The 25,137-nt window shown below is 32.0% G+C and overlaps 1 protein-coding gene across 1 annotated transcript in view; it reads right to left on the minus strand.

Moving 5' to 3' along the window:
- Positions 1–515: 515 nt before the first annotated feature.
- LOC129311074 (protein transport protein SEC16B homolog) overlaps positions 516–25,137 on the minus strand; it is a 60,720-nt gene continuing 36,098 nt past the window's right edge. The window contains 12 exon segments of the mRNA XM_054953041.1: positions 516–1,534; positions 1,859–2,125; positions 2,127–2,152; positions 2,259–2,387; positions 2,509–2,675; positions 2,678–2,825; positions 2,909–3,017; positions 3,088–3,215; positions 3,621–3,755; positions 3,865–3,990; positions 4,135–4,302; positions 4,445–4,567. Of these exon segments, the coding sequence (XP_054809016.1) occupies positions 1,024–1,534; positions 1,859–2,125; positions 2,127–2,152; positions 2,259–2,387; positions 2,509–2,675; positions 2,678–2,825; positions 2,909–3,017; positions 3,088–3,215; positions 3,621–3,755; positions 3,865–3,990; positions 4,135–4,302; positions 4,445–4,567 (2,037 nt within the window). The 3' untranslated portion in view covers positions 516–1,023.

Genomic DNA, 25,137 nt, shown 5'->3' on the forward strand with positions numbered 1-25,137 from the left:
GACACGGTTCCCAAGAGAGAGAAAACTCTTATCTTTTTTTTCCTTTTATTGATTTTCTTTTTGAAGGAATAAAAATGTCATATACCATGCTTTGTTTTCATTTGCACGTTACGAGTGCGTATAAAAGTTGAAAGTAATTGATCCTTATTCTTTCTGAATTATATGTACAAGATTGGCTTGCTAAGTCCAGCTTATTTGGCTATTGTTGGGAAGAAAGAACATTCTCTCTTTGAAAAATATTTTTCAAGATTAAGAAAATGCTCAGTTAAGCTATTGTTAAAGATTTGATCAATTTTTTTGCTTTTTGTTAAGGAAAGTTAGCATCTAAAATGAAAAGTCACATTTGATTCGCATCCAAAGGGACAATTATGTCCCCAACAGGAAAGAACTCACACATTCAAGATCTAAATCCTCTAGGGGAAAAACATATAAAATCGTCCTTTCACAGGCAACCACTGAAATTGCGGGAGATTGCTGTAGAACATTTCAAATAAAGAATGAAGACTCTAAATTCATGAGTTTAATCCAATTTCATAAATGAAACAAATTCAGAAGGTACAAGCTTTATTTTTCACAATTTCATACACTAAGCCTTTTGTCCTTGATCTGTTGAGGCCATCTTTTCCTCGAGGGACATTTGTGTAATTTTAATAAAATGAACAAAATAACTGTACTACCCACCTAAACAGGCCCTCAATCCCCCCCTCTGCAGTAGAACACTAGTTCCTTATGCGTGAGATGGTGGCCCAACTCCCTTGGCATGTAAAATCAAACATTCTAATATCATGTCAGCCAACCACAATCAATCATACATCGCCATTTAGGTGTTGAGAACCCAAAAAAATTAACAAAATATGTATAAAAAAAATAAAAAAAAATGGGAAGGGTGGGCGGCAGAAAAAAGGACTTCTGCTTCTTCATGAACTCCGCTTGATGTATCCCACTATTCTTGTATGCAGAAGCAGAGTCTCATCTATTCTGTTGATTAAAACAAAATTTGATATTTACAGCGGCATAATCTGTTTAAAGTTGCACCTCGTGGAGATCTTCACCAAAGCTCCCATTGTGACGCATTAAAGGCTCATCTGACGTAAAGCTTGATGGCATCATGCCCAAAGCTTCCCCAAGAGGCTTAATTTCACCAACCTTTGGAGGGCTAAATGAATCAGCAAAATTTCCACCACCCCATGAGGTTGTTCGACGTGAATGAAGGTTTTGAGAATGAATGCCGTTTGGCATTGCTCCGTTGTTTGAGATGTTGCTCATGCTAGGAAACCTCTGCATGCCCATGGATGATGTTGTATTGGGGGATTGGAATGGTTCATGCATGACAGATGTTGATGGATCATCATTAGCTGCACTGTCTTCTCTATTGCTTTCTACTGTAGATTCCATTGTCTGCTCATTTGATGAAGGTGCAGGCGCAGGGATAAAAAATTTTGCGTTGGTAGGAAGAGCTGGCTTGACAGATGGAACAGGAGACTGAAACAGATTTGCAGAGGCTCCGCCTCCTTGATTGAAGGTATCAACATACCTGCATGGACCGCAAGCAGTTTTGACAAGTTTATTGGCCTTTTCAATGCTGTTAAAGACTAACAAATCATGGATAAGAAACCCTTTCACTTGTTTCTGGAAATGAGTTGGCTACACAGAAGAACCAGCACCAAATTGCTTATTCAATTTAGTTAAATATAACTTAGACTGGATAAAACAAACTGCATCTGAAGATTCTTCAATTTCCCATTCTCTTAAATAGAGTAACAAAAGAAGAATTCAGTAAACGATATAGACAAATCATAACAAAACAGATCCTAGCTGCCAACTACAACATGACCATAAGAAGATTCAAAGCTGTTACCTTGAACGAACACCCATGCGTCCACGGGAAGAAAAATGATTTGAGGTAGGTGGCATAGGTGGGATCCCTGAAGCATGTTCAGAATTGGAAGTTCTTAAATCAGGGCCCTCATTTGAGAGCGATCCTTCTGTCTTCAATGCAGATCTCAAGTCATATTCAGGTTTAGGACTCTGGAAAGCAGCAGCTGTTGGAGGTGGTGGCAGTGCAGCTTCTTCGGCTGGAGGTTCAGCACCTTCCTCTACCCATCTCTTCAGCTTTTCATCATAAAAATTTGTTCTCCTCACCCAGTTTAGCCTTCACATAGTTCCACAGGACAAAAAACATTTAAATAAGTACTGTCAAAGAATTGTTGAATACATAAAGCGTCAACATGTAAAAACATGACATGCATAAATGATACCTGCTGACCAGAACGTGGTCTCAAGAGCCCCACTGTCTTCTGGAACAGCTGTGAGCCAAAACCAAAACGAGAAAATCGAGATGTACCCCCTGAAACTGATGCTTTGCCTGCATCAGGTGAGGCTGCTTCCTGTGACGAATCAATATGATTTTTTTCCCCATCAAGTTCCAATGCATAAATGAAAGGAAATATAACACAACATAGAGCAAGCAGAGAATCCTCAGTGTAGACCTTAAAGAAGTAATCACACCTGTCTAGGTCTCCTACCAAGGTCTGGTTCTGAAACGCTTCTATTAGGCTTAGTCATTCTATTACCATCAGCTGTCCACTCACTTATTGGTTCCATTGAAGAGGGAACTAATGAAGACATGGCCATTGTTGATTGACTATTGAATACCCTTGGTGCTATATGCTGTGATGTTGTTCACTTCCGTGAACACTTCCATGTAATGATGATGAAGAAGCAAGTGGTGGTGGACCGCCAACAACTTTATGAGCAGTACTATCAAAAAAGTTCAGTAATTTGCCCACTAATTTTGAAGGAGCCAAATTTGCAGCATATCCACCCTGTAAATTTATTCTTAGATTAAAAAGAAACAAGGCCGTCCAGTGACCAAATGGTGAAAATTCTATTAAGGGCAAGAAATTACTTGCTGGTGGGCTCTAAGCCTTTCCTCAAGAGATAACACCAATTGTTTCCAATTCTCAACTTCTGGTGCTCGGCTAAATTTTAGGGATTTCAACACTGCCTGGCAATATCTGAAGTCACATGCACATGAGAAGACAGAATATACAAAACATAACATCACATTATGTTCTACAAACTTACTTTAATGAGTCTGAAACTTTCCCCACTTCAGCTAGCATATATCCATATATGAGCTTATATGGTTGAAATGGAAGTAAAATAAACTGAGAGTTTCCGAGCACCTTGGAGTATTCATATAACTCAGTCCTCTGTGAAAGTACCCATAAGGAAAGATAAATTAGAGTGTTCCAGAAGCACATATTGAATCATATTGAACATTATTATTTTTTGTTTTGGAAAGCCAGATATAATGAGGTGGCACAAGTGAGCTACCACTAAAATTTTTATTTACTAGCCTATATAGATGATTGATAGAAAAAACCTATCACATTGATTTTAAGATAAAACTATTCAGGAGATGTAAATGCTATTTTCCACCACAAGCAGTTAATTCATCAGGGGATTAATGAATATGTGAGCATGTGCGTGCACATGAGAGTGAGAGAGAGAGAGAGAGAAAGCTATAAGCATAACGTAAAATATCAAAGTCCAAAACGTGCACATTCAACAGAAAATCCAAATTTTTTTTGGGGGTCAATAAAAGTTCAAAGAACCTGGATAGCCTCTGGACTAGCATAAGTTCGGGGAAATTTCCAGTGATCTGCTCCAACTAAACACAATCTTGCACTATCTGAGTACGACTCAAAGTTGGCTTCAGCAACTAAATAGCAAATGTGTGCAGCAGTAATCTAAGATATGAGCCTCCAATCAGAAGCAGAATAAAGAGAACCTCTTCATAAAAATAAAGCGAGCATGTGTCTTTAAGCAGAAAAAGAACAAGATTGAGAACAATTATACCTCACTTCTTTCCTTCCACAGACAATCACCAAGATGAATGATAACAAGTTCGTCATCTTTTGTTCTGTTTGCAGTTATTACAGCCAGATTCTCCTCCCAACCATCAAGCATACCATTAGATCCAACCTAAAATTGTGTAGCAAAGAGAAAAATTTTGAGTTGTTCAAGTAAAAAAAAAAAAACAAGAATCTTCACCATTATCAAACCATAAGTGTAATATCATGATTGCTAGTCTTCCCATGGCTTATAAGATCATTCTATTTAGATCACCTGTGCAGGATGTTGAGGTACATTAGTGACTCCAGGATGTCCACCGACAGAGGTATCAGCAGAGAAAACTTCAGCTGGTTGCCCTGCAATTAGAAGGCATAATGTACGCAAAGGAGATCCTGCAACCAGTTGGCGAAGTGCCATTTGCTTTACCGTATCAACATAAAACTGCATTGCAAACATGCACCCAGCTTTAAACCCCCAGTCATGGCAGGGTTAGAAAACACAGTAAGACATAATAAGAGATTGTCTGGTAATAATATATTTCAGCATCAGTAGCAGTTTTCAACATAAAAAATAGACAGCTGACCTGATCACCTAGTTGTGAGGCAAGAATAATAGCAGGTCCCCACAATTGACCTTCTTGTGCACATTGCAAAGCCTCCTTCTTTTTGCCAGAGACAAGAAGAGTTTGCACCTCAGAAGCCGTTGCCTATGTCAAAATCCAAATCAGTTAAAAGAAACTGATTTAAAAATCTAAGGGGAAGGAAAAGGTTCAGGAGTTGACAAGATTCACACCGTAGTTGTCCTTCAGAAGGGAAATTCTGCAAGCAGTGGCTCAGCACACCATACTGAGAGAGCTCTGCGCCCCTCATCTTGGCAGATGCAAAGAGTTTCGCCACTGCTGACTCAGGATCATCATTTTCCTGTATCATACAGAACCAATAGGTCAACAGGTAGAGCAGGGACCACGCATCTCTTGAGAAATAGTATTATGACAAGAATATGACCAAGAACCACAAACAATCAATGAGGTTTGATTAATAAAGTCTAATCATGACATTCATGAATTTGCTCAAATCACTCAAAACAGTTATAGAAACTAAATAAATTATTGACTTACCTGCAATAATGCACCACAAAAAGCATTAAAAAAAAGAAGAAGAAGAAGAAGCAAAAGTTCTAATGGAAACTTGGTAATACAGGATACCAAGTCTTACATGAAGTAGTATGAGACACTCAATGGGGCAAATAAGTGAGTGAGTTCTTCCACTTCAACAGTTAGCTTTTAGAGTTAGGTTCCCCATCCCACTTGGGCACCCATCAATTGATATCAAAACCTCGTTGTCAGCAGTTCCAAAGAAGGCTACCCACGAAAGGTTCTGATCGAAAGGAGATCGAGTTATGTTTGCCATGGAATGTAGCTACCAAGACGTTGGCTTTCCATGGTGGGGCCAATTGATAGAGACTTGATGGTATGGGATACTAAGTCCCACATTGAGTAATATGGGATACATAAGTGAATTAGGTTTTTCACCTCAACAGCTAACTTTTAGGGTAGAGTTCTCCATCCCACTTAAGTACCCATCAAGTTCTTATTTGTACAAAGAAGGAGGAGGAGATCTCATGTCCGCTACGATGTCTCATTGATATCCTAATACAAGTGAGAGCCTAATTTCCCATAATGCCCCAAGAATGGTCTTTTAATCCAGTATGAAAGAACAAGATAAAACAGTCATGATGCATGGCAATCATAAACCACTCCAAAAAGACAAGATTCTGAAATATACAAAATAATAATAATAATAATAATTACATATCAACCACAATATCATAATAAAAATACTGAAAGATAGCCAATAAAGATGGTGGGAATTTTTATTTTTTTTTTTGGTCGGCAACCCGATTCACAATATACATCCATAAAACATAGCACAAAATTAACATTAATTAGGGTTGCAGTTAATCTCATGCACACTACAGTTCTCAGTATTTTGGTCAATCGAAGAAAGGATAGCAGATTCAACTAAAATAGCACAGCACGGATATGAAAAAGAATTTGAAGCTAAAAGGTTGGAGATGTATCTTACTTTTAGTAAAGTGTCTGTACCAAAAGGAGAACGCAGTTTTCCGTAATGCTGGCAAGCTATTTTAAGCAAGGAGAAAAGTAATCTCAACCTTTCACCTTTCTTGTAATCCACGTCAGGTGATTCACAGTGTGCAATCCTATCATCTATCCATTTGAACAGTTCTTTACTTCCACACTTGCCCCAACTAATGGACCGGGGAAAGATTGCTGGCACAGAACACGGAAATAATCACTAGCAGAATTTCCGATGCTGGTAGAACCAGTGTTTCCTAAGACAACATCCATCAAGTTTAACACAGAAATAGAGCCTCGTGCAGTATCCTTCAGATTAGAAAGAGTACAAAGTGTTATTGCTCTGAGGAATCACTACTAAAAAAGAAATGACCAAAAGATACAATTTCAAACACAAGAAATCCAAAAGGCAAAGCCTCCCAAGCATTTCAGGTATAAAATGATGTATAGAATGAAAGATGAAACTGAACAGAGGAATCCAAATTTAACCTGGCTTCCATATGATGAGCTCCGAAGACTAGAATCTTTCATGACAATGAGTTTTCCACCAAATCCAAAGTTACAAGAGCATGAGGAGGACGTCCAGCAGATGATCTTCCAACATGAGAGGCATAAGAAAAGTTATGTCCAACCTGGAATGACTGCTGAGAAAAGCTAGTGGGCTTCTGACTTTCAGCATAATGATCTGAAAAATCTTTATGTTCATCAAATTTTGTATTCGAATGATTAAACTGCTGAACAATGTCCGTACTGGGGGCAAAGCTATGGAGTTCAACAGTTCCATTAGCCATAAACCATGACTATGGCTTAATCTTGTTCAATGAGACTGATCTGAAGGAACTAGAAGAATTTAATTGATTGTATCCACTGAATAACTTGAACCATAAGTATGACTGAATTGCTGATTTCCAACCATGCCCAGAACCACAAAGTGCAAGCTTGTGCCTCAATCAAACACAGACAGTGCGGCCGGAAAGCAGAAATTCCTACAAAAAAAACTTAACTTACAGATCTATCGAAGGACGAGCAGACAATGAGAGAGAAGGAGAGAGTACAGGAAAGCCCCCGATTTCTCAACACCCCACCCACCAATACAACACGGCGCCTTAAGTTTTTCAATTTCAGATTTAAAAAAATTAATTTTTTAATCCTCTACATTTTAATTCACTTATAATCAATCAATCTTTTAACTATGTATGTGACAATCTTTTTTTATAATTTAATCTTTCAATTTTTGAATCACTTACAAATTAATTTCTTAATTTTATTAATTTTATTTTCATATTAGTTTATATTTCACATCAATGAGTAAAAAGAAGGTATTTTAAAATAATATATGAGCATTTTTTTATTCTTCTTATTTAATAAAAAAATTTAAAAAAAATTAAAAATAGAGATCGAGTTATAGGTGAATCAAAAGTTGAGAAATTGAATTGCGCAGTGAGTTATAGTTGAGGGACTGAGTCATAGCGAGTCATAATTGAGAGACTGAATTATAAGTGAGATAATAGTTGGAGGATTAAAAAATTAATTTTTTTTTAGATTTTATTTTATCTATTTTCCTCATTTTATAGTATTTGTATTATTTTTGTTTTTCTATTTCTATCTTATCGCCAGATTCATGCCATAGTTATATTTCACTGTACATCCATCAACGCTGATACTTGGTGCCACCGCCAGAAGTTGAGAATCAGGAAGCTCCTTTTCCGCCCTTACCTGCAAGGAATACACAAGAGAAAATTAATTAACTGACCCTTCTACTTTCATTAAGTTTTCAACTCAGGCTTTATATTTTAAAAAGTCAATCCCTCTAGTTTACAAAATCATATACTCAATCATTAACTTATCCAACTCAGATCTAATTTGAAACGATGTTAGCTGAAATGAAATTAAAAAGCCACATCATTAATTGCCAAGTCAGTCCTCACTAAATCCTAATTTTTTTTTTAGTAGAACTCGATTGAGTACATTTCACAAGACATTTTATTGTTTTGTCCTTCGTTGCAAAATTATGTCTCTCTTTGTCTCTGGGATGAAAATTTAATAGGCATTAAGAATACATTCCGTTGCAAGATCATGTTTCCCTTCATCTCCGGGTCGAATCCTGAACATTCACCATATATCTATTATATCTCATATTCTGCCACATCATTTCATATTAAAATAATTTAATTTTAAAAATAATTTTTTACACTTTATTTCACTATTTTATATTTTTTATGATAATGATTCAAGTTGATTTTTTAATCATTTTTTTGTTTTCAAAATTTGTTAAAAAAATTACTTTGTAGACTTTTTTCAAACATTTTTTATTAAATAGGTCAAATCAAAATTTAAATAAGTTAGACTGTAAGTCTCTGCAAGCCTATTCTATAAATTTTTAAAAAACATAAATATAAAACAAGACATACAGTTTAGTTTTTTCAAACTCTGGTTTAACCTATTTAATAAAATTATATTCAAAAAAATCTACAAAGTAATTTTTTAAACAAGTTCTGAAAAAAAAAATAATTAGAAAATCAACTTGAATCATCATTATAAATTATAAAAATACATGTAAAGTTGTGAAATGAAGTGTAAAAAATTATTTTTAAAATTAAATTATTTAATATAAGATGATGTGATGAGATATAATATATTAGATATAGAATGAAGGGTCACGATTTTCTCGCAGCTGAGGGATGAGAATCTGAGAGGATCCAGTTCCCTTCAACTCCACACTAGCAACATGTTACACATTGCTCTAGATTGGCTTGGCTCCATATCAATTTGGTTTCACTATTGTGTTTCACAATCCAAGAAAACGCATATGAGAATATCATAGGGCGGAAGTGGAGACTTTTCATTTCTTTTATCTCCATTTCTCTTCACTTCCTCCATCCTCACCATTCATTAATTTTATCATTTAAAAAATTGTTTAATAAAAAAATTTGAATGATGAGAATGGGGGGGGAAGTGGAGGGAAAGGGAGAGAAAAAAATGGAGATACCCCTGATCCATCATAGGGCTGGGCTTGTGTTCAGATGTGAGTCAGGTAGGGTGACATGGCTTTCTACTCCATTTGGCATTAATATATTAAAATTTATTGTCTTAATATAATTAATAAAAGTATATTCAACAATAAATATATAAGGCTAAATATTTAAGTAATATCTTCCTTTAAATATTTTAATAAAAAAATAATTGAAAGATTTTTTTTTATCTTAAATACTCTTATAGGAAATAATTATCATAGTTTTCTGTATTTATAAAAAAATTATCCTTGTTAGAGTTTTCATCATTAAATTTAAATATGCAATCATTGTGTCAAACGATGGGCATTGTTTAAAAAAAATGATATTAAACATGTTTATTTATTTTAACTGTATTTGTTTTGATCCATATGATTTGATTGCTTGTTTATTATAAAGAGGTACAGATAGAGTATCTTATAGAAGCGGTTATAATCTAATCTAATCTTCATAATCTATACATAATAACTAATTCTAAATTCCTAACAAATATACAAAACCCACTTAATTCTTCAGTGGACAATATAAAAGGACTAAAAGATTTAATTGAGCTTAAAGACAAAAACATTTGGAAATCTAAGTAACGATTTAAGGGTTTTAAGTGGATTAGCCTGAAAGTTATTACAGTTTTCTTTATCATTTGCAGCCCTCAAAACAACAATTTGTAAGTGAGATTCACAAATGCGTAAGGAAAAAATTTACTAAATATTCTCTCATCCTAATTTATAAAATACTTTAAAACTGATTAAATATTTCAAAATATAAGATATTTTAATAAAAATAATGTTTCATTAAATATACTTGTCCCAATATTCTCCTTCCCTTCTTATTATATTTTTTTAACTTTTTATTTAATATTTCACAAATAAGACTATATTAAATGAAGAATAAATAAGATTGTAAAATATATTTCGTAAACTTTATTGACATGCGTAATTTGTCAAAAAATTGTCTTATAAGCTGAGACAGTGCAATATATCATTATTTAGAAGTCACTTTTCTTTACAAATTAACAAATATTACTAGCAACTTTGTGATTTAAAAGTTGTAGATAAGAGTATGAGAGTGGCAAATAACTAAATGTGGTATTATGTTTAACAATTTTTTTCTTTACAAATTAGCAGACTTTACTTTGCAAATTCTTGTTTTAATGGTTATAAATCATGAGATGAGAGTAGAAAATTTTTAGACCAATTTAATTACTAAAAGGTTTTTAGTCTTTATTTTTTATTTCCAAATATCTTGATCTTTGTTTAAATTTAATTCAAAATTTTAGTCTTTTAATAACATTTCTCTGGTTCTTCTCCTTAAAAATAGAATTATTGTTCCGTTAAAAGAAGAAGAAAAAGAAGAAGAAGAAGGGAGAATTATTATTTGATATGTCACCTTTTCAAGATTTATATGATAATAGAAATGGAAATGCATGGATGGATAGCTTTTTTTCATTAATCCAACTAATTAGGTTAGATTTTGACTAATAAAAAAATTAATGATTAAAATTAACGCAATTCCTGCGGATTAAGCTACAAGCTATTGGGATAATAATAGATTAAAGATTGCTTGATTAATTTTTATTTTTTGGGGATTGGATGAATATTATAGATTCATTTTTATTTGTTATATATTTATTAAAAACAACATCAAACCAGGTGCAATAAAGGGGGGGGGGGAACAGAATTGGCAAATAATCAAGATAAAGATAAAGGATAACTAGAATCTGGAACTACACTACATGTGTGTACTATAATATAATTAAAATTAAAATGCAAATCTATGACCACCGGCTGTAAGATATACTGTATAGATGATAGATAATAAAATATTGATATTAAAAAAAAAAAAAAAGTCACTGCTTGACCATATGATCAGCACATGCTTTCGCTTCTGGTGTTGGTCTTTTCAAAGAATACAACAACTTAAAAATGAACCACGATGGGGACACATATTTAAATAGAGTCTACAATAATTATATCATTTATCATTCATAATTGTTTGTCAGATAAATATATATTAATATAAACTTTTTGGTTACATAAATATAAACTTTTCGAACTGGAGTTGGATTATGCTTCTAGCATCATAAAGAGAGTATTAAGCTAATTAAACATGATTCTTTTGTGATAAATTTAAGAAGAAATTAATCATTTGACCCATATAGTTTTAACCCAATTGTAATTTGATTCCTAAAATTTAATTTATTATAACTCAATTCTTATAATTTTAAATCCATTGTAACTTAGTCTTCAGATTTTGTCTCTTGCAATTCATTTTCTATAATTTCAACCACTTAAATATTAGCTCCTATATATTAAAAAATAAAATTATAAAGATTACAAATATCTTGAACTTTTAATATTTATGATATTTAAAGATTAATTGGCCGAAAAAGATTTAAAGATTAAAACATTAGTAATATTTATAATATTAGTAATAAAATTATTAGTAATAAAAATATTTTTAATATTTTCAAAATTTATTACTAATATTTTAAATTATTATACTATTTTATTCTTTATAAATATTATAAATATTAAAAGTTTAAAATATTTTTAATTTTTATAATTTTATTTTTTAAAATATAGAAATTAATATTTAAGTGGTTGAAACTACAAGAACTAAATTATAAGAGGTAAAATTTAAAAATTGAGTTACAATTGAGTTAAAATTATAAGAATTGGATTACAATGAGTTAAGGTTTAAGGATTGAGTTATAAGTGAATCAAAACTATATGGAGTAATGTTTAATTTTCTCTAAATTTAATTATTTAATCTTGAAAGATTGTTTTCATTATTTAATTTAATGATTAATTTAACTTTTATCTCTTTTATACGTTGCATGCGTTGATATAAAAAAAGAGGGAGAGGAAGGCAGAGTTTAAATTTTAAAAATAAAAAAAAAAGGGGTCTAACCTGTACAAGTAGGCCCTTTTTTGGGCAATTCAGACTAACTAGAATGGTTTTTTTTTTTTGTTAAAAAAAAATCTTGAGCTCCCAAGATCTTTGCTTCTTTCTCTTGGTTTCATACAGTTAGGCTAGTCCTTTTACTTTTATGGAGATTTAAGGCCATTAGAAGGTCTCTTTGTTTTTTTTTTATATCACTATTATTAGATATGAAAATGAGGCGGCCTGACCCTTAAATATCAAGGCCCTAAAGCTTGATTGAGCAAGGTGGAGCCTAAAAGCTTAATTTCAAAAAAATAAAAAAAATTAATATTATAATTTAATGTTTTAAAAAAAACAATAATTTAATTCAATATCATAATATTTAACTCTAAATTTTAACATAAATTAAATCAAGGTCTCACATCATTTAGAAAATAAAAAAAAATTTAAAAGCCTAAATATATGTTAGTTGATGTCATCATAATTCACAATAAAGTTTCAAAAACAAAAAGATGAGGCATATCGATATAATCCTCACATAATAAGATGGGGAATCAAAATTTTCAAATCAAATTGAAATCTTAAAAGTTAGCATCAAATTAAAATCTCAGACATTCGTAACCTAAAAAAGGTCCATGAAGGAAGAGGAATTACTTGAAAGTAAGAGAGCCAAAACAATAGAATGCCAAGAGGAAGACACCGAGTCGAGAGATCCTAGGTTAAGAGACAAGAAAGAGAGAGGTATAAGGCTAGTAGAGCGACAAGAGGAAGAGGCAAGGTAGTTAGAGAAAAGGAGAGGATGGGAGGGAGAGATTGAGTCAAGAGACAAAGAGAGTTAGAGAACTTGAAATGATTCAATGCTTAGGGTTTTTTTCTCATTTATCAAACAATTTGTTTCAAGATAAAGGGGAAAAAATAGAATAAGACTTGAAGAGCTGTTCAAATTTTAGCCTTTTTTAAGGCTTATTAGGGCTGGGTCTAGAAGTCCGATTATCCTAAAAACTTCATATTTTTCAAGCCTAAACCCTCATTTAAATAATACTTTTAGGCCTAGCCTTTCAAACCTAGCTTTTATTCCCAACTCTAACTATTAAAAGGTTTTATCTAATGGGCTGAGGGATGAGAAATCTCCAAATGACCCAAGAAAGAAAAATCAAAGAGATTTATCATCTTTTAAAGAAAAGATCCTTATGCTAACTTATAAAGAGACACAAGGATAAATAAAATCTTGTGGAATACGAAATAGAACAAAAACACCCACCAAGTCACTTTGGCATTTAAATTAAATTAAGTCATCACTAATGCAATATAGTAGATAACTTAGGAAGATCTATCAAGGAAGTTTTAGAGTCCTAAGCTTAGCTGATTGGACCTTTAATTTAAACAACAATATTGGATTTGAAATTGATATTTCTAAAACTAAAAATTCAAGATTTAAAGTGCTTAAATAGAAATATTTTTTGGGTTTTTGAATCATGTTTAGATTCAAGTAAGAGTAAAATATGATTTGTGTGATTAAGATTTGGTTATAAACAGCCCCCAAGAAATGAATTAGCCCCTTCCTTAATATTAATATCTCATTTGGTTCACAAAAAATAGCTTCAATAAAAAGAAATGGATTATTATTAATTTTGAATGTATTGTTATCAAAACTCAAATGGCTTGTTGTTTATATACTTATTCCGTTAGACTTGTGTTTTTAATTATCAATAATGGGTATCTATTCGAGTTTTAACAACAACTTATTCAAAATTAACAACAATGCATTCATACTTTAATAAGTTAGAAAAATATATAGGATGTGCTTAACTGCATAAGTGTTAGTCCTTCATCAATAAATATTAATGCAAGTTTCAACAACAACTTATTCGAAATTAATAACAATTCATTCTGGTTTTAATAAGGTAAAAAAATTTGTAGGATGGGTTTAATCATGCAAATATTAGCCCTTCATTAACAAGTGTCCATTTGAGGACAACAACCCATTTGTGATTAGCAACAATACATTCGGGCTTTAACAAGTAAAATGTATGAAGTTTTAAAGTTTCAATTTTATAATTAACCATGCCAAATTAAAAAGTAATATTAGTAAAATTACAAATATTATTCTGAAATAAACAACACACTGTTTTGTTATAACATGAAAGTTTGTTTAGAAATTTAGGTTACTACATATATATATACATATATTTTGCAATATAATTAAATAGGCTCGGTAGCCAAGCCACTAATTTTTTTAGGTGGCTAAGAGATCATGAGATTAAACCCTCATTAGCCACCTTTACTAATTGTCTTTAAATAAAAGTATCACTGGGGTTGGAGCTACCATGACCAATCGCTGGTGACCTCACCAACAATGAAGTCTCTGGTGGTCAAATGGCTAATGTTGGTGGAATTGGGGGTAACTTTTTTTATATTTTAAACTTTAGGGGTAATTCGTTCATTTCATATGAAAAATAATTTTAGCTAAGAATCAACTGATTGTAATAAAATTTCAGAATCTTACGATTATTGATTGATATAAATTAGCTACACTAAATTCTTTAGTGATATTTTCTCTTTTTTCAGCTTCTTTTTCATAATAGGCCATTCTCCAAAAGGATCACGTCTTAATCTTCTTTGTCACTTGCTTTGAATTTGACTAGGGCTCCATTTTTTTACTTTGTTGTAGATATGCTTCTCCCTATAATGAAGGTTGAAGATGTCAATGACAGGGAATTTTTTCCAAATCTCCCCAGTAGTCCTTCCTTGAAGTCTCTCCTTCATCATCATCATTTTTTTACAGTTGCAATTTTTTGCTTGAACTGAAATTGGGGGTGCGTAGCTAGAATGTCAGAAAAATAGCAACATCTTTGAAGATAATAGTCACTGCTTAAACTTGCACATGGCTTCCAATATCTTTTTGCTCCTACCACTAATAGTTCTCCTTCTCTCATTGTTCCCTCTAGCATTACATAACTCCTTTACTATTTACTTTGCTAGTACTTCCCAAAAGAAGAAGAGCCAAAAATTAGCAACAGTGGTGATGGAGATCCTTTTATAAATTGATTAGTTAATTTATTTTTTGTAAGAGTATTATTGTATTTTTATCATTTTTTTTACAAGAATTCCATTTAAAATTTTCAATGCACCAAACTATATTTTTAAGCCATATACATTTTCCTTTTCTAGTTCCATTTCTAATTTTATTTCCAATTCCATTTTTTAAAAAATATTTCTAGCGAACCTAATGGGCCCTAAATTAATATTTAATTTCTCACTCATTAATTAAGCATTAAAGGTGTGTGGATCCTTAAACTCATAGTTAATTAAACAAGACACACTACAACTGTTAGCAAACCTAGCATAGTTAATTAGGAATTATCGCAAAATCTTGCTTAATTGAGAATTAAATTGACCTTTTAATTATGCAACATACATGATCATAAGTCACTTGCATAAAGCAAAGGGGAACAATTAAAAGCTCAAGGGAATAGAAAATTCTAATATTAATAAAACCAATAATATCTAGCACATCAATTAAAAAAATCAATTAAACAACCTTAATGTAAGTTACACAAATTAGAAATCTCAATCCAACAACATTACAAACTAAACAAGTGTTTTCACAACTTAATTAGCATAAAAAGAGTAAGGTAAAGAGTAAGAAAATCTCTAAATAAAATTCATGGTCTCAAAGGCTTTCTCCACATTCTAGGTAGGTCAAATGCTTAGTTTTCCATGAAAAATTTCATCAAACACTCCCAAATTCTATCATGAAGTGTTTGGCCATAATGAAAATTTGAAGATAGAGATGATGTGGCTGAAGATGGTTGGCATGAATGAGTGAGAAAATGGAAGGGTTGATGATTAAAATGAGTAATATGAAATTTTAGAGAGAATTCCTAAAAAGGAGATTCTTGGCATATGTGAAGAGATAGATGGTCTCTACTACTTTCAAGGAAGGCTCAAGAAAGCATTTCCTACTGTAGGCCCCATGTTTTAGCTTTTATATGTGTATTTTGATAAAGTAATTGCCGACTAGGATAATTCTTTTGTTACTTGCACCATTACATGATATATGTGTGGCTTTAGTTGTATTTAGTGCCTTAAGCTTTGTGTATGAGCTATGATTATCTAAACAGGGCTTACATACTTGTGCAAGTATATTTATTATTTTGATGATTGCTCGTGATGATATTGGAAAGTTTGAAGTGTTTTACCTCCCCTCTAGTTATTAGTTGAAATAGGGTTGAGAAGTAAAAATGTGAAATATGTTGTAATTAAGTAATATGGTAAATTATAGAGGTTGTCCTGAGTCTTTATAATTTAGTCTAGGTGGTTGTGTAGGCTTTTAGAACTTGCTTAGAATTTTGTACACCTTGAAATTGATTAAGTTTGAAAATGGAATGCTTTTAGTTTTAGGTGTCCCACATTTTAGAATGATATAATTTTGAAACAAACTAGTGCTATTGGCTAGTTTATGAAATAACCTTTTTATGGACACCTAGATCATCTCAATCAAATGTCAGCAAAAGTTTGAGGTGTAACATCCTGAATTTTTCAATTCTTAAACTAGTTGCTAATTAAGGGTAAATAGTAATTAGTGAGTGATTAGGATTTTGGATGGTAAGTTGATAATTTGACTCCTTAGAATGTTAAATGAACATATGCAAGTGGAAAAACTATGTCTCAAAACAAAATGTGTGTGTGCAACAAGGATTTTCCTCACTGTGCCACGCACCACAATTGATGCTGCTTGAGCCATGGTGCATGGCATAAAAAATAACTTTGATGAGTGTGTGATTAGCTTGTGAAAATAGAAAGGAAAGGAAGGGTAATGCAAAAGGAGAAGAGAAAGAGACCATTCTTTGCTAGGGTAAAGATTTGTGGAAACTTGGAAGGTAGTTTGACCATTAACTTATTAGATAAGTCTCATAAAACCCTCAGCTTCAATTGTACTATAATTTCTCTTAATATAGATGATAGAGAAATTGAATTGGGGAAATTTAAGGGCTATGTTTCTTACCTTTTAGTAATGAGGTTCTCGAGAGTTAAATTAAGATTTTGTGACTAATTTGAGGTTGAATGATAAAGCTTTAAATCTATAAGTTTAACTTGGCCCTAAATAAGAGGAGAAAAGAGCAAGGAATTTAGAGTAGAAGCGTAATGGGATTCCTAGAAGTGATAAAAAGTGGTGAATGAGCAGTGATGAACTTGGATTGACTAAATAGAAGTGAATGAATGTCTAAATCGGGTTTTAAATGATAGTTAAGTATTTTTAATCAATTTTATTAATTGACTATTTGTGTCATTGTGTGTAAATTGGTATATTACATGTGTAAGTTGAGGAAAGTAGCTTGTAGAGGAGTGTTAGTAATCGCGAAATCCACAGGTAACCTTTTTAGTGATATAAGGGTTGAGATAATTGAATAACTCCTCTATCTAACTACCTATCATAACTATCCAGGAGTATTAATATTATTGCATAAAAACGTTTTAAAATGTATGTAACCTCCTCTTATATCTACTCAATATACGAGAAGATTACGGTGTTACCACTGCCTCACATCAATTATAATAATTTAATTTCTTTTCAAAAGCTTTGGCTGAAGACTTATTTTGTAAAATCAATTAATTTACAATACAATCAGAGAAATACACAACATAAGTAGATCATACACTCCTTTAATACGTAATGGACATAACCCACTAGCATTCCTATCCTAATTGCATGCATTTCATTACAAAATAAAATTTAGAATTGGCCCATGTGCCAAGGCATGCAGTCCGTGTGCTGTAGAGCCATATGGTCACTCTTTTGATGTTGTGCACCGTGGCATGTTTCATCATGCACTGCGGCGTGCCTGTCTGAATTTTTACTGTCATTTTAATAGTAAAAATGATGAACTTCTAACATGTGTCGTTTTCACATGCGACATCCGATTGGAGTGATTCAAATGCCCACATGAAGCTTAGCTTGTATACTAACTAATGAGATAGGTTTGGACATGATTTAATAGTCTAATAAAAATTGAGACACTTGGGTGCAAAATTACTTTTTTAAAAATTGTGCGCACTCAAACGCTTAAATCGATTCCTTTCTCTCATTAGACCACACTAGGCCTTGAATCAAATCCAAAAGGATTTAATACACCTAATTGACCATAATTAAACACAACCATACTCATATATCAAAATTTGACCCTTCTACGGCCAATTTCCACCATTTCACTAACTTCACATACTTTGCCATTTCTTAGCATAACTTAGCGCACTTGGCTATTTCTTAACCCATACAAACATATTCATATTTACTATATAATCTTAGCTCCCAAATTACTCATTTCATCATAACTTATCCCTTGGCTTAAGATTCACTAATACAAAATCATTTCAACATAATATACTCAAATCATAGCCCTTTTGTTTCAAACAACACATACACACATAATCGTGCTTGATTTCACAAAATCTCAATTTAATTCATGCATCCAACCCAATGGCAACTCATATACACTTATATATACAATCTCAATTCAGTTTATTACACAAACTCAGAGTGCATGGCTTCACACTCAAGCCTGTCTAGACTCTCTTTCCTTGCCTTGATCACTTCTCGGTCCTATAAACATGTAACTACAAGGGTGAGATAAAAATTTCAATAATAGAATAACTCACTTTTGTTGACTATCACATGCAACAATATGAAAGTAAATATAGTATATCATTAAAACCTCATAAAATAACATTTATATCACATATCTCATTTCATTTCTCACTTTTCCTCAATCACATAAGATTCCATGTTATCTTAATATAAGCATGATTTCTACCAACCAAACCTCTAAATAACCCTGACACAAAACTATAAACTCATCTTAGACCAATGTACACTCTCATTAGTCTTGAGCTCACTTGCAGTGGTAGAATCACCCGACCAAAGATGTTTTAATGCACAATACAGACTATGGTTTCTCCCAATACATATGATGGGGCATCATTGACTCCAATACTGTATCGCAAGGACACTAAAGAGTCTCTCATCTCTAACACCATACCTCAATAGGCATTAAGGAGATCTTCTCCAATACCGCACCTTTCAAGGCACTAAGGAGAATTGCTTCCAACACTGCACCCTAACAGGTATTAAGAAAACCATGCCATATGATCTTTATTATCTCCTACACTCGAGTGAACTTCCACCCCTTTGATCATGCTTTCTCGAACCCTTTAAGGTTTTCATTTACCCTTTTATACTTTCTTGCACATGATATATACAATTAATACTTTACATTACAAAACACACATTTCCATGGTTATTTTAACCAAAAGCCATTTCACACAACAGTTACTCAATGTTATAAGACATGCTCAATTAAAAATTGTTTCATACACTATATAGCATACTAACATATAGTTACAATAAACAGTCAAAAGAAGGAAGTTATGCAGTTACCTCAACCCTGTTGCCACTAGAAAGGTTACCCATGAATTTCAACCATCACATAAGCTTATCTCAAGCTTCCCTTCTCTACTTGCGTATCCAATATGCCAATATGAACAATTTAGTACATTTTAGTCATTTGATTCATTTTGACCAAAAACTTATTTTTACTACTTAGGGTTATATTCATTCGTAAACTCTTTTCCATTTATCCATTCTAAGTCCATGACTATTCAATTACTACTTTACATCATCTTAACCAATCTTATTTCGCTCAAATCATATTTTTGCCCTAACTTTCTCTCTCTAAAGGCTAAAATTGAGCATACAGGTTTTAAGCTCTATCGTTTAGCTCTAAACTAATCACAAAATTCTAATTTAACTTTCAAGAACCTTCTTATTACTATTAGGCAATAATCAAACCCCTCAAATTTCATTGATTCAATTTTTCTATAACTCATTTTCAAAGAAATTTGTGTAAAATGGAAAGTAAGAGTTATATGTAGCTTACCTGACAAGTTATTGATCCGAATCACCTTCCACTGCTCCAAAATAGCTTGACTTAGCTTCTTAGTCCTTCTCCTCTCTCTATCTCATGTGTTTCTCAATTTCACTCTTCTGAAATTTCTAAAATTTTATGACTTATGTTAACCTCTAGAAGTTCATGTTATTTCATCACATTTTCCTTAGATTCTAATTCATCTTGGTTCAATTGTATATGTTTTTATTGCCCAAATTAGGAAAATGTGCATTTTGTTTTAGGCTTGTGTTTTTGGCTTTAATTTGATATTTTTCACCTAATTTCATGTTATTTTGATTAGAAGCATTTCTGGAGCTTTGTGGATGTTTTTGGAAGGCTTTTGGATGAAGAAATCAAGAGCAAAATGAATGATTTTTGTTAGCTGTAAAAACAGTGCAAAACTGCCAAAGTCGTCTCAAAGTCGTGACTTTCGTTCGCGACTTTCGTCGCTGTCAGAAAAACATTGCATTTCATTTATCAGAAATTAGTTGGCTAGGATACATATAAGTTGAGAGCTCGACCCAGAACGCATTCTTCAGATTTTTAGACACTTTTAGAGCTTGGTTGTGCTCGGGTTTGGGCATTGGAAGAGTTGGGATCAAGAGATTGAAGCTTTGAAGACATTTAGAGCTCATTTTCTTTGGTTTTTCTATTCCTCTTCCCTTTCCTCTCTTGTAATCTGAAATGGGTCCACTTATTTTGTATATTTGTAGCTTGTGGATGATTATGAGTAGCTAAACCCTTTGTTCTAGGATTATTTGGAACCCTTGTATGGATTAACACCATATTTCTCCTCTCTTTTTGTGATTAATGATATCTATGTGTTTATTTTACTCTTTCCTTAATGCTTCTACTTGATTGGCCACCATTTAGATATTGGGTTCACTTAATTGATGCTTGAGAGGGCTAGGTTGAGCGTAGAACTTGGGTAAAATTGTGTAAGAACTTAATATTTGCATGTTGAATGGATGGTTTTGCTAGTAAGATAGAGATATACTTGCTAGCCTTGCATAGCCACATTAGGGTTGGTGTTTAAAATTGAGTTTTATTAATTGTAACAAGAGATTGGGCAATTAATTTAACTAAACACTTGTTCATGACTTGAGAGAGCTTGTCCAAGTATTTTTAGAACCCTAGGTTAGCACTTATTTTCATTAAAAGCATTTATAAGAGGAGGTAATTTATGTGTTATGAAATGCAAGGGGGACAATTAATCCTAGGTCCTAAATTGTGTTAGAAGTTTGTGAATTACTCACTTTTCTTTATTTTCTAGTGTTAGTTTCATTTGAAAAATCATTTTTACCTAACTTTTTGTAGCTCAACTTGATCGAATTTATTTAGTCTTTTGCTTGATCATTGTTTTTGAACAAATCCTCGAGGGAACGATACTTTACTTTCATTATATTACTTGCTACGACTCGTGCACTTGTGGTGAGCAACAACTTATAAAGGCAATTTTTGGTCTATATGCCGTGGCACATGTAGCATAAGCTGTGGCGTGTGGCACAGTTAGATTTATTCTTACCACACGTACTTATTTCAACCCGAAACGTACTCCTTTTACTTATATCTGCTCACACAACATACAAACAAGTCAAAATACTAATTAATCATCCAAATCTCCAATCTCAAAATAACTTCCACTTCACCCTCGATTAATCTCTAAACTTAGACTTAAGAAATTCAGGATGTTACAATATATATTTGATAAATAAATGTTTGATATATGAACAGGATTTCTAAGGATGTGAGTTTATGAAAATGCATGGTTACATGATTGTATTTGTATACATATGGATTTATATGCAAACATATGGTATGAATAAAAGCATAATCAAAAGGGTGGGAGTTCACCTATAGGGAGAAGTAGTAAGAAATCCATATGGCATTATTTGCCTTAGTACTCGATAGGATGTTGTGTTGGAAAATTTCATCTTCTTAGTGCCTATCAAGGTGCGATGTTAGAGATTATCTCCTTAGTACCTATATGGGGTGCGGTATTGGAGATTTAGGCTCCTTAACATTTGTGTGATGTAGTGTTGGAGTAATGACACCTCGATCAATATGATAGGGGAAAATCATAATCCAAAAGTAAGACAAGACATCTTTATGACTAAAGGTGTGCTCAAGTTAATAAGCGTGTTGTTGAAAATTATGCCCTAGGATCAATCATTATACTATAAACATTGTTATTTAATGAATTTCTCTTTGTTATCATATCAATTGCATGTTTACTATAATAACTGTATCCTTGAATGAACTATAGTAATTGTCCTAATATCCTTGGTTGGTCATCTATAAGGGATCACAGATGAAATAAGACTAATATGACTTCAATTAATTATAATAATATAAATCAAAATTATAGGCACTTGAAAAAGTATAAGGTACTAGACCGACTTGCTATGAGAAAGCTATATGGTACAAGTTATAAGCTTATCTTATATATAACTATGTCACTAAGTCCTTTGATCTAAGATCATCATGGATTCTTACATGATGACCATTGAACTTTGACCTAATCAAAAATCACCTTTAACTAAGTGATCATAAAGGCTATGATTAAGTTTTCATATAAGTTTTATAATTTGAATTTATGAGATAAATTCAAATTACATATGATATCATAGATTAAATTTATGAGATAAATTTAATTAAATTTTCGTTAGCTCAATAAAGAAAGACTAAAACCCTAATCTATATAAATGATAGATAAGGAAACATGTTTTGTGTGGGACAGTCAAAAAAGTCTTGATGGTAAAATATAGTGAGAGCCACCAAAACACCTTAGAAAAAAAGGAGTTCAATGTTTAAAAACATAGATAGACATTTCGAGTACTAGCAAGCTGTTCGAGTGGAGATTTGTTTGTGTGGATATCAATATGTTGGGCATAATGACTTGTGATATTATGCTTAGCTTAAGTTTTGATAATGACAAATATAAATGAGTTAACTACTTATGCCTAATTATTTTCATATATAGAGTAGTTAACTATGACTATAGAACAAGTGTTTTAAAGTGTTTTTATTCATGTTGTTCCATATTATTAGATTTGGAAAAATAATTTTTCCTTATCTTAAATTGATTTTATACCTAGAAGTGTTCATAGTATTATTTTTCATAACTTGAATATATACATATTAACACTTAGACTAACCATCTTGTTCATAATATATCAATTAAGGTTATACAAAGTATAGATGAGAGTAAGCATTAAGAGGAATAAAGTTGAAGTTTTTATTTGCATACTACATTCATTATTGAAGAATATAAAGATAAAGAGAAGGATGATCCAAAACTTAAGAAGAATAAATCCTTCTATGTAAGCTTGGATGCACCTTGAAAGCCTTGAACTTGATATGTAGAATATCATTAGACTAGGAGTCTTTATGTTAAGCTCATTGATTTAGATATGAAGTATGGGCTTAAAATATTTTAAATCAAAACATGCATTTTAACTCTTAAGAGAAAAAGTGAGATATAGTTTTCTATAATCATAGTTTTCATCTTTGATCACATATGTCTCACAAAGTTTGAAATATTTTGATTACTAGCTCTATAAAATTTTTAAATTTATTTTATTTACTTAAAATGGAGTTAAGTTAAAAAAATCATGAATACTTAAAGTCTAAGCCTAGAAAAGGAAATTGTGCAGAAAATCTATTTTGACTTTCAATCATGTTTCATATTATATCTCTTACTACAAAAATTATTTTAATATGAGACATATATTATTTGAAAATAGACTCTAACATCTTTTCAATGATAGCTTATTTATTCAAAATGGAGTTCTATTGAGAAAGATGTGAACTTTAAAAGTTGAGTATTGAAATATTGTTTTGGCACAGCATTTAGTCTTGACCTTTGTCCACTCTTTTGATCACGTCTCAAAATATAAATTTAATTTGAGTGTGAAAATTTTTTCATTAAAAACTAGACTTCAAGATCTTTTCAATGATATGTTGTTTGTCAAATTTGAAGTTGTATTGAGTGAGTTAGAACATTATGAAATTATATGCAGTGAAGATGCAAAATCATGCATGAGAGCAGAAGTCACGCACGCATGATTTAGCACAAGTGTTAAATCTTGCACAAGAGCACTTGGCATTCATGTGTTAAACTACACCCAGAAGCTTATTTTCATATTGAATAGCCTCTAAGTGCTAAATCACTCATGAAACAACCTGCACCTACGCAAGAAATGACTCCAGAGCCTTATTTCTCATTCTATAACTTTCATGGTTTAAATCACGCATAAAGACACCTTGTTCCCTTACATTATTTGTCTTTTAGGCTATACAACATGCATTTTCTTGCATGATTTAGCATGTCACTCACAAGATATTGCACCTATATATATAAAACCTCTAAAACACGCGTGAATTAGTAGTGGTTGCTCACAATATTTTGCACCAACGACTATAATAACTGTGTAATGACTATAAATGGTTATTTGATGTCTCTAACACTTGTTCCATTTTATGAGCTATAAATTTAACAATCACAAGTAATCTTAATAAGAGATTGACCTTAGAAATCATTGAACTATAAAAGTCATGATCATATTACTCTTATTATACAAAAATCATTGTTCTTGAGCTAATATCATCTATATCTTCATTATCTGAGTAATAAAGCTTTATTGTACTCATCATTGCTCTTAGAGAGAGTTTTAGTTGAGTGGTTCACATATTCAAAAGCTTTGAAAAGGTGAGGGAAAGATTTTTCTTGTAGTCAAGAGAGGTTGTTCTCTTAGAAAAAGAAGCTCATTAGTAAAGTGAGTTGTTATAAAGGCTCATAAGTGCCTAAACTAAATTTGTAGATGTACTGAGGTGGAAAATACTAACTCAAGCTTGTGTTATAGTGAAAATCTCAAGTAGTTGCTTGGGGACTAGATGTAGGCTCAAGAGGTAAAATTGAACTAGGATAACTCTTTATATTTTTGGAAACCTTAGCTTATACTATGTTTTAGTATTTAAAATATAATGTGATATATTTACATGATCTTACTCGAACTTGCATTTAGAGATTTTTCTAAACACTCTTACACATATTGAGCTTGTGAAAATAACTTTAGCATTCTTAAACATAAAGTTTAGAACTCAAATTTACCTAAACCTTCCTTTGAACACAGTTTTGCTGAAAAGTTTTAAAAGAATTAAAATTTTCTCAAACACCCAATTCACCTCCTTCTTGGGTGTTTTACCATATCTAACATAGTATAGGGAGGAGATCTACGTTGTCAGATCCTAAGATCTAAATTCTTGAAGAGAACACATGTGAAGTTAGAAATATATAAGGTAACTCTTTTATTTACCTTGACTTAAATGAGTTCATTCG

The sequence above is a fragment of the Prosopis cineraria genome, unplaced genomic scaffold (genome assembly GCF_029017545.1).
Source record: "Prosopis cineraria cultivar Desert tree isolate PC_DT_omini unplaced genomic scaffold, ASM2901754v1 PC5, whole genome shotgun sequence".
Lineage (NCBI taxonomy): Eukaryota > Viridiplantae > Streptophyta > Magnoliopsida > Fabales > Fabaceae > Prosopis > Prosopis cineraria.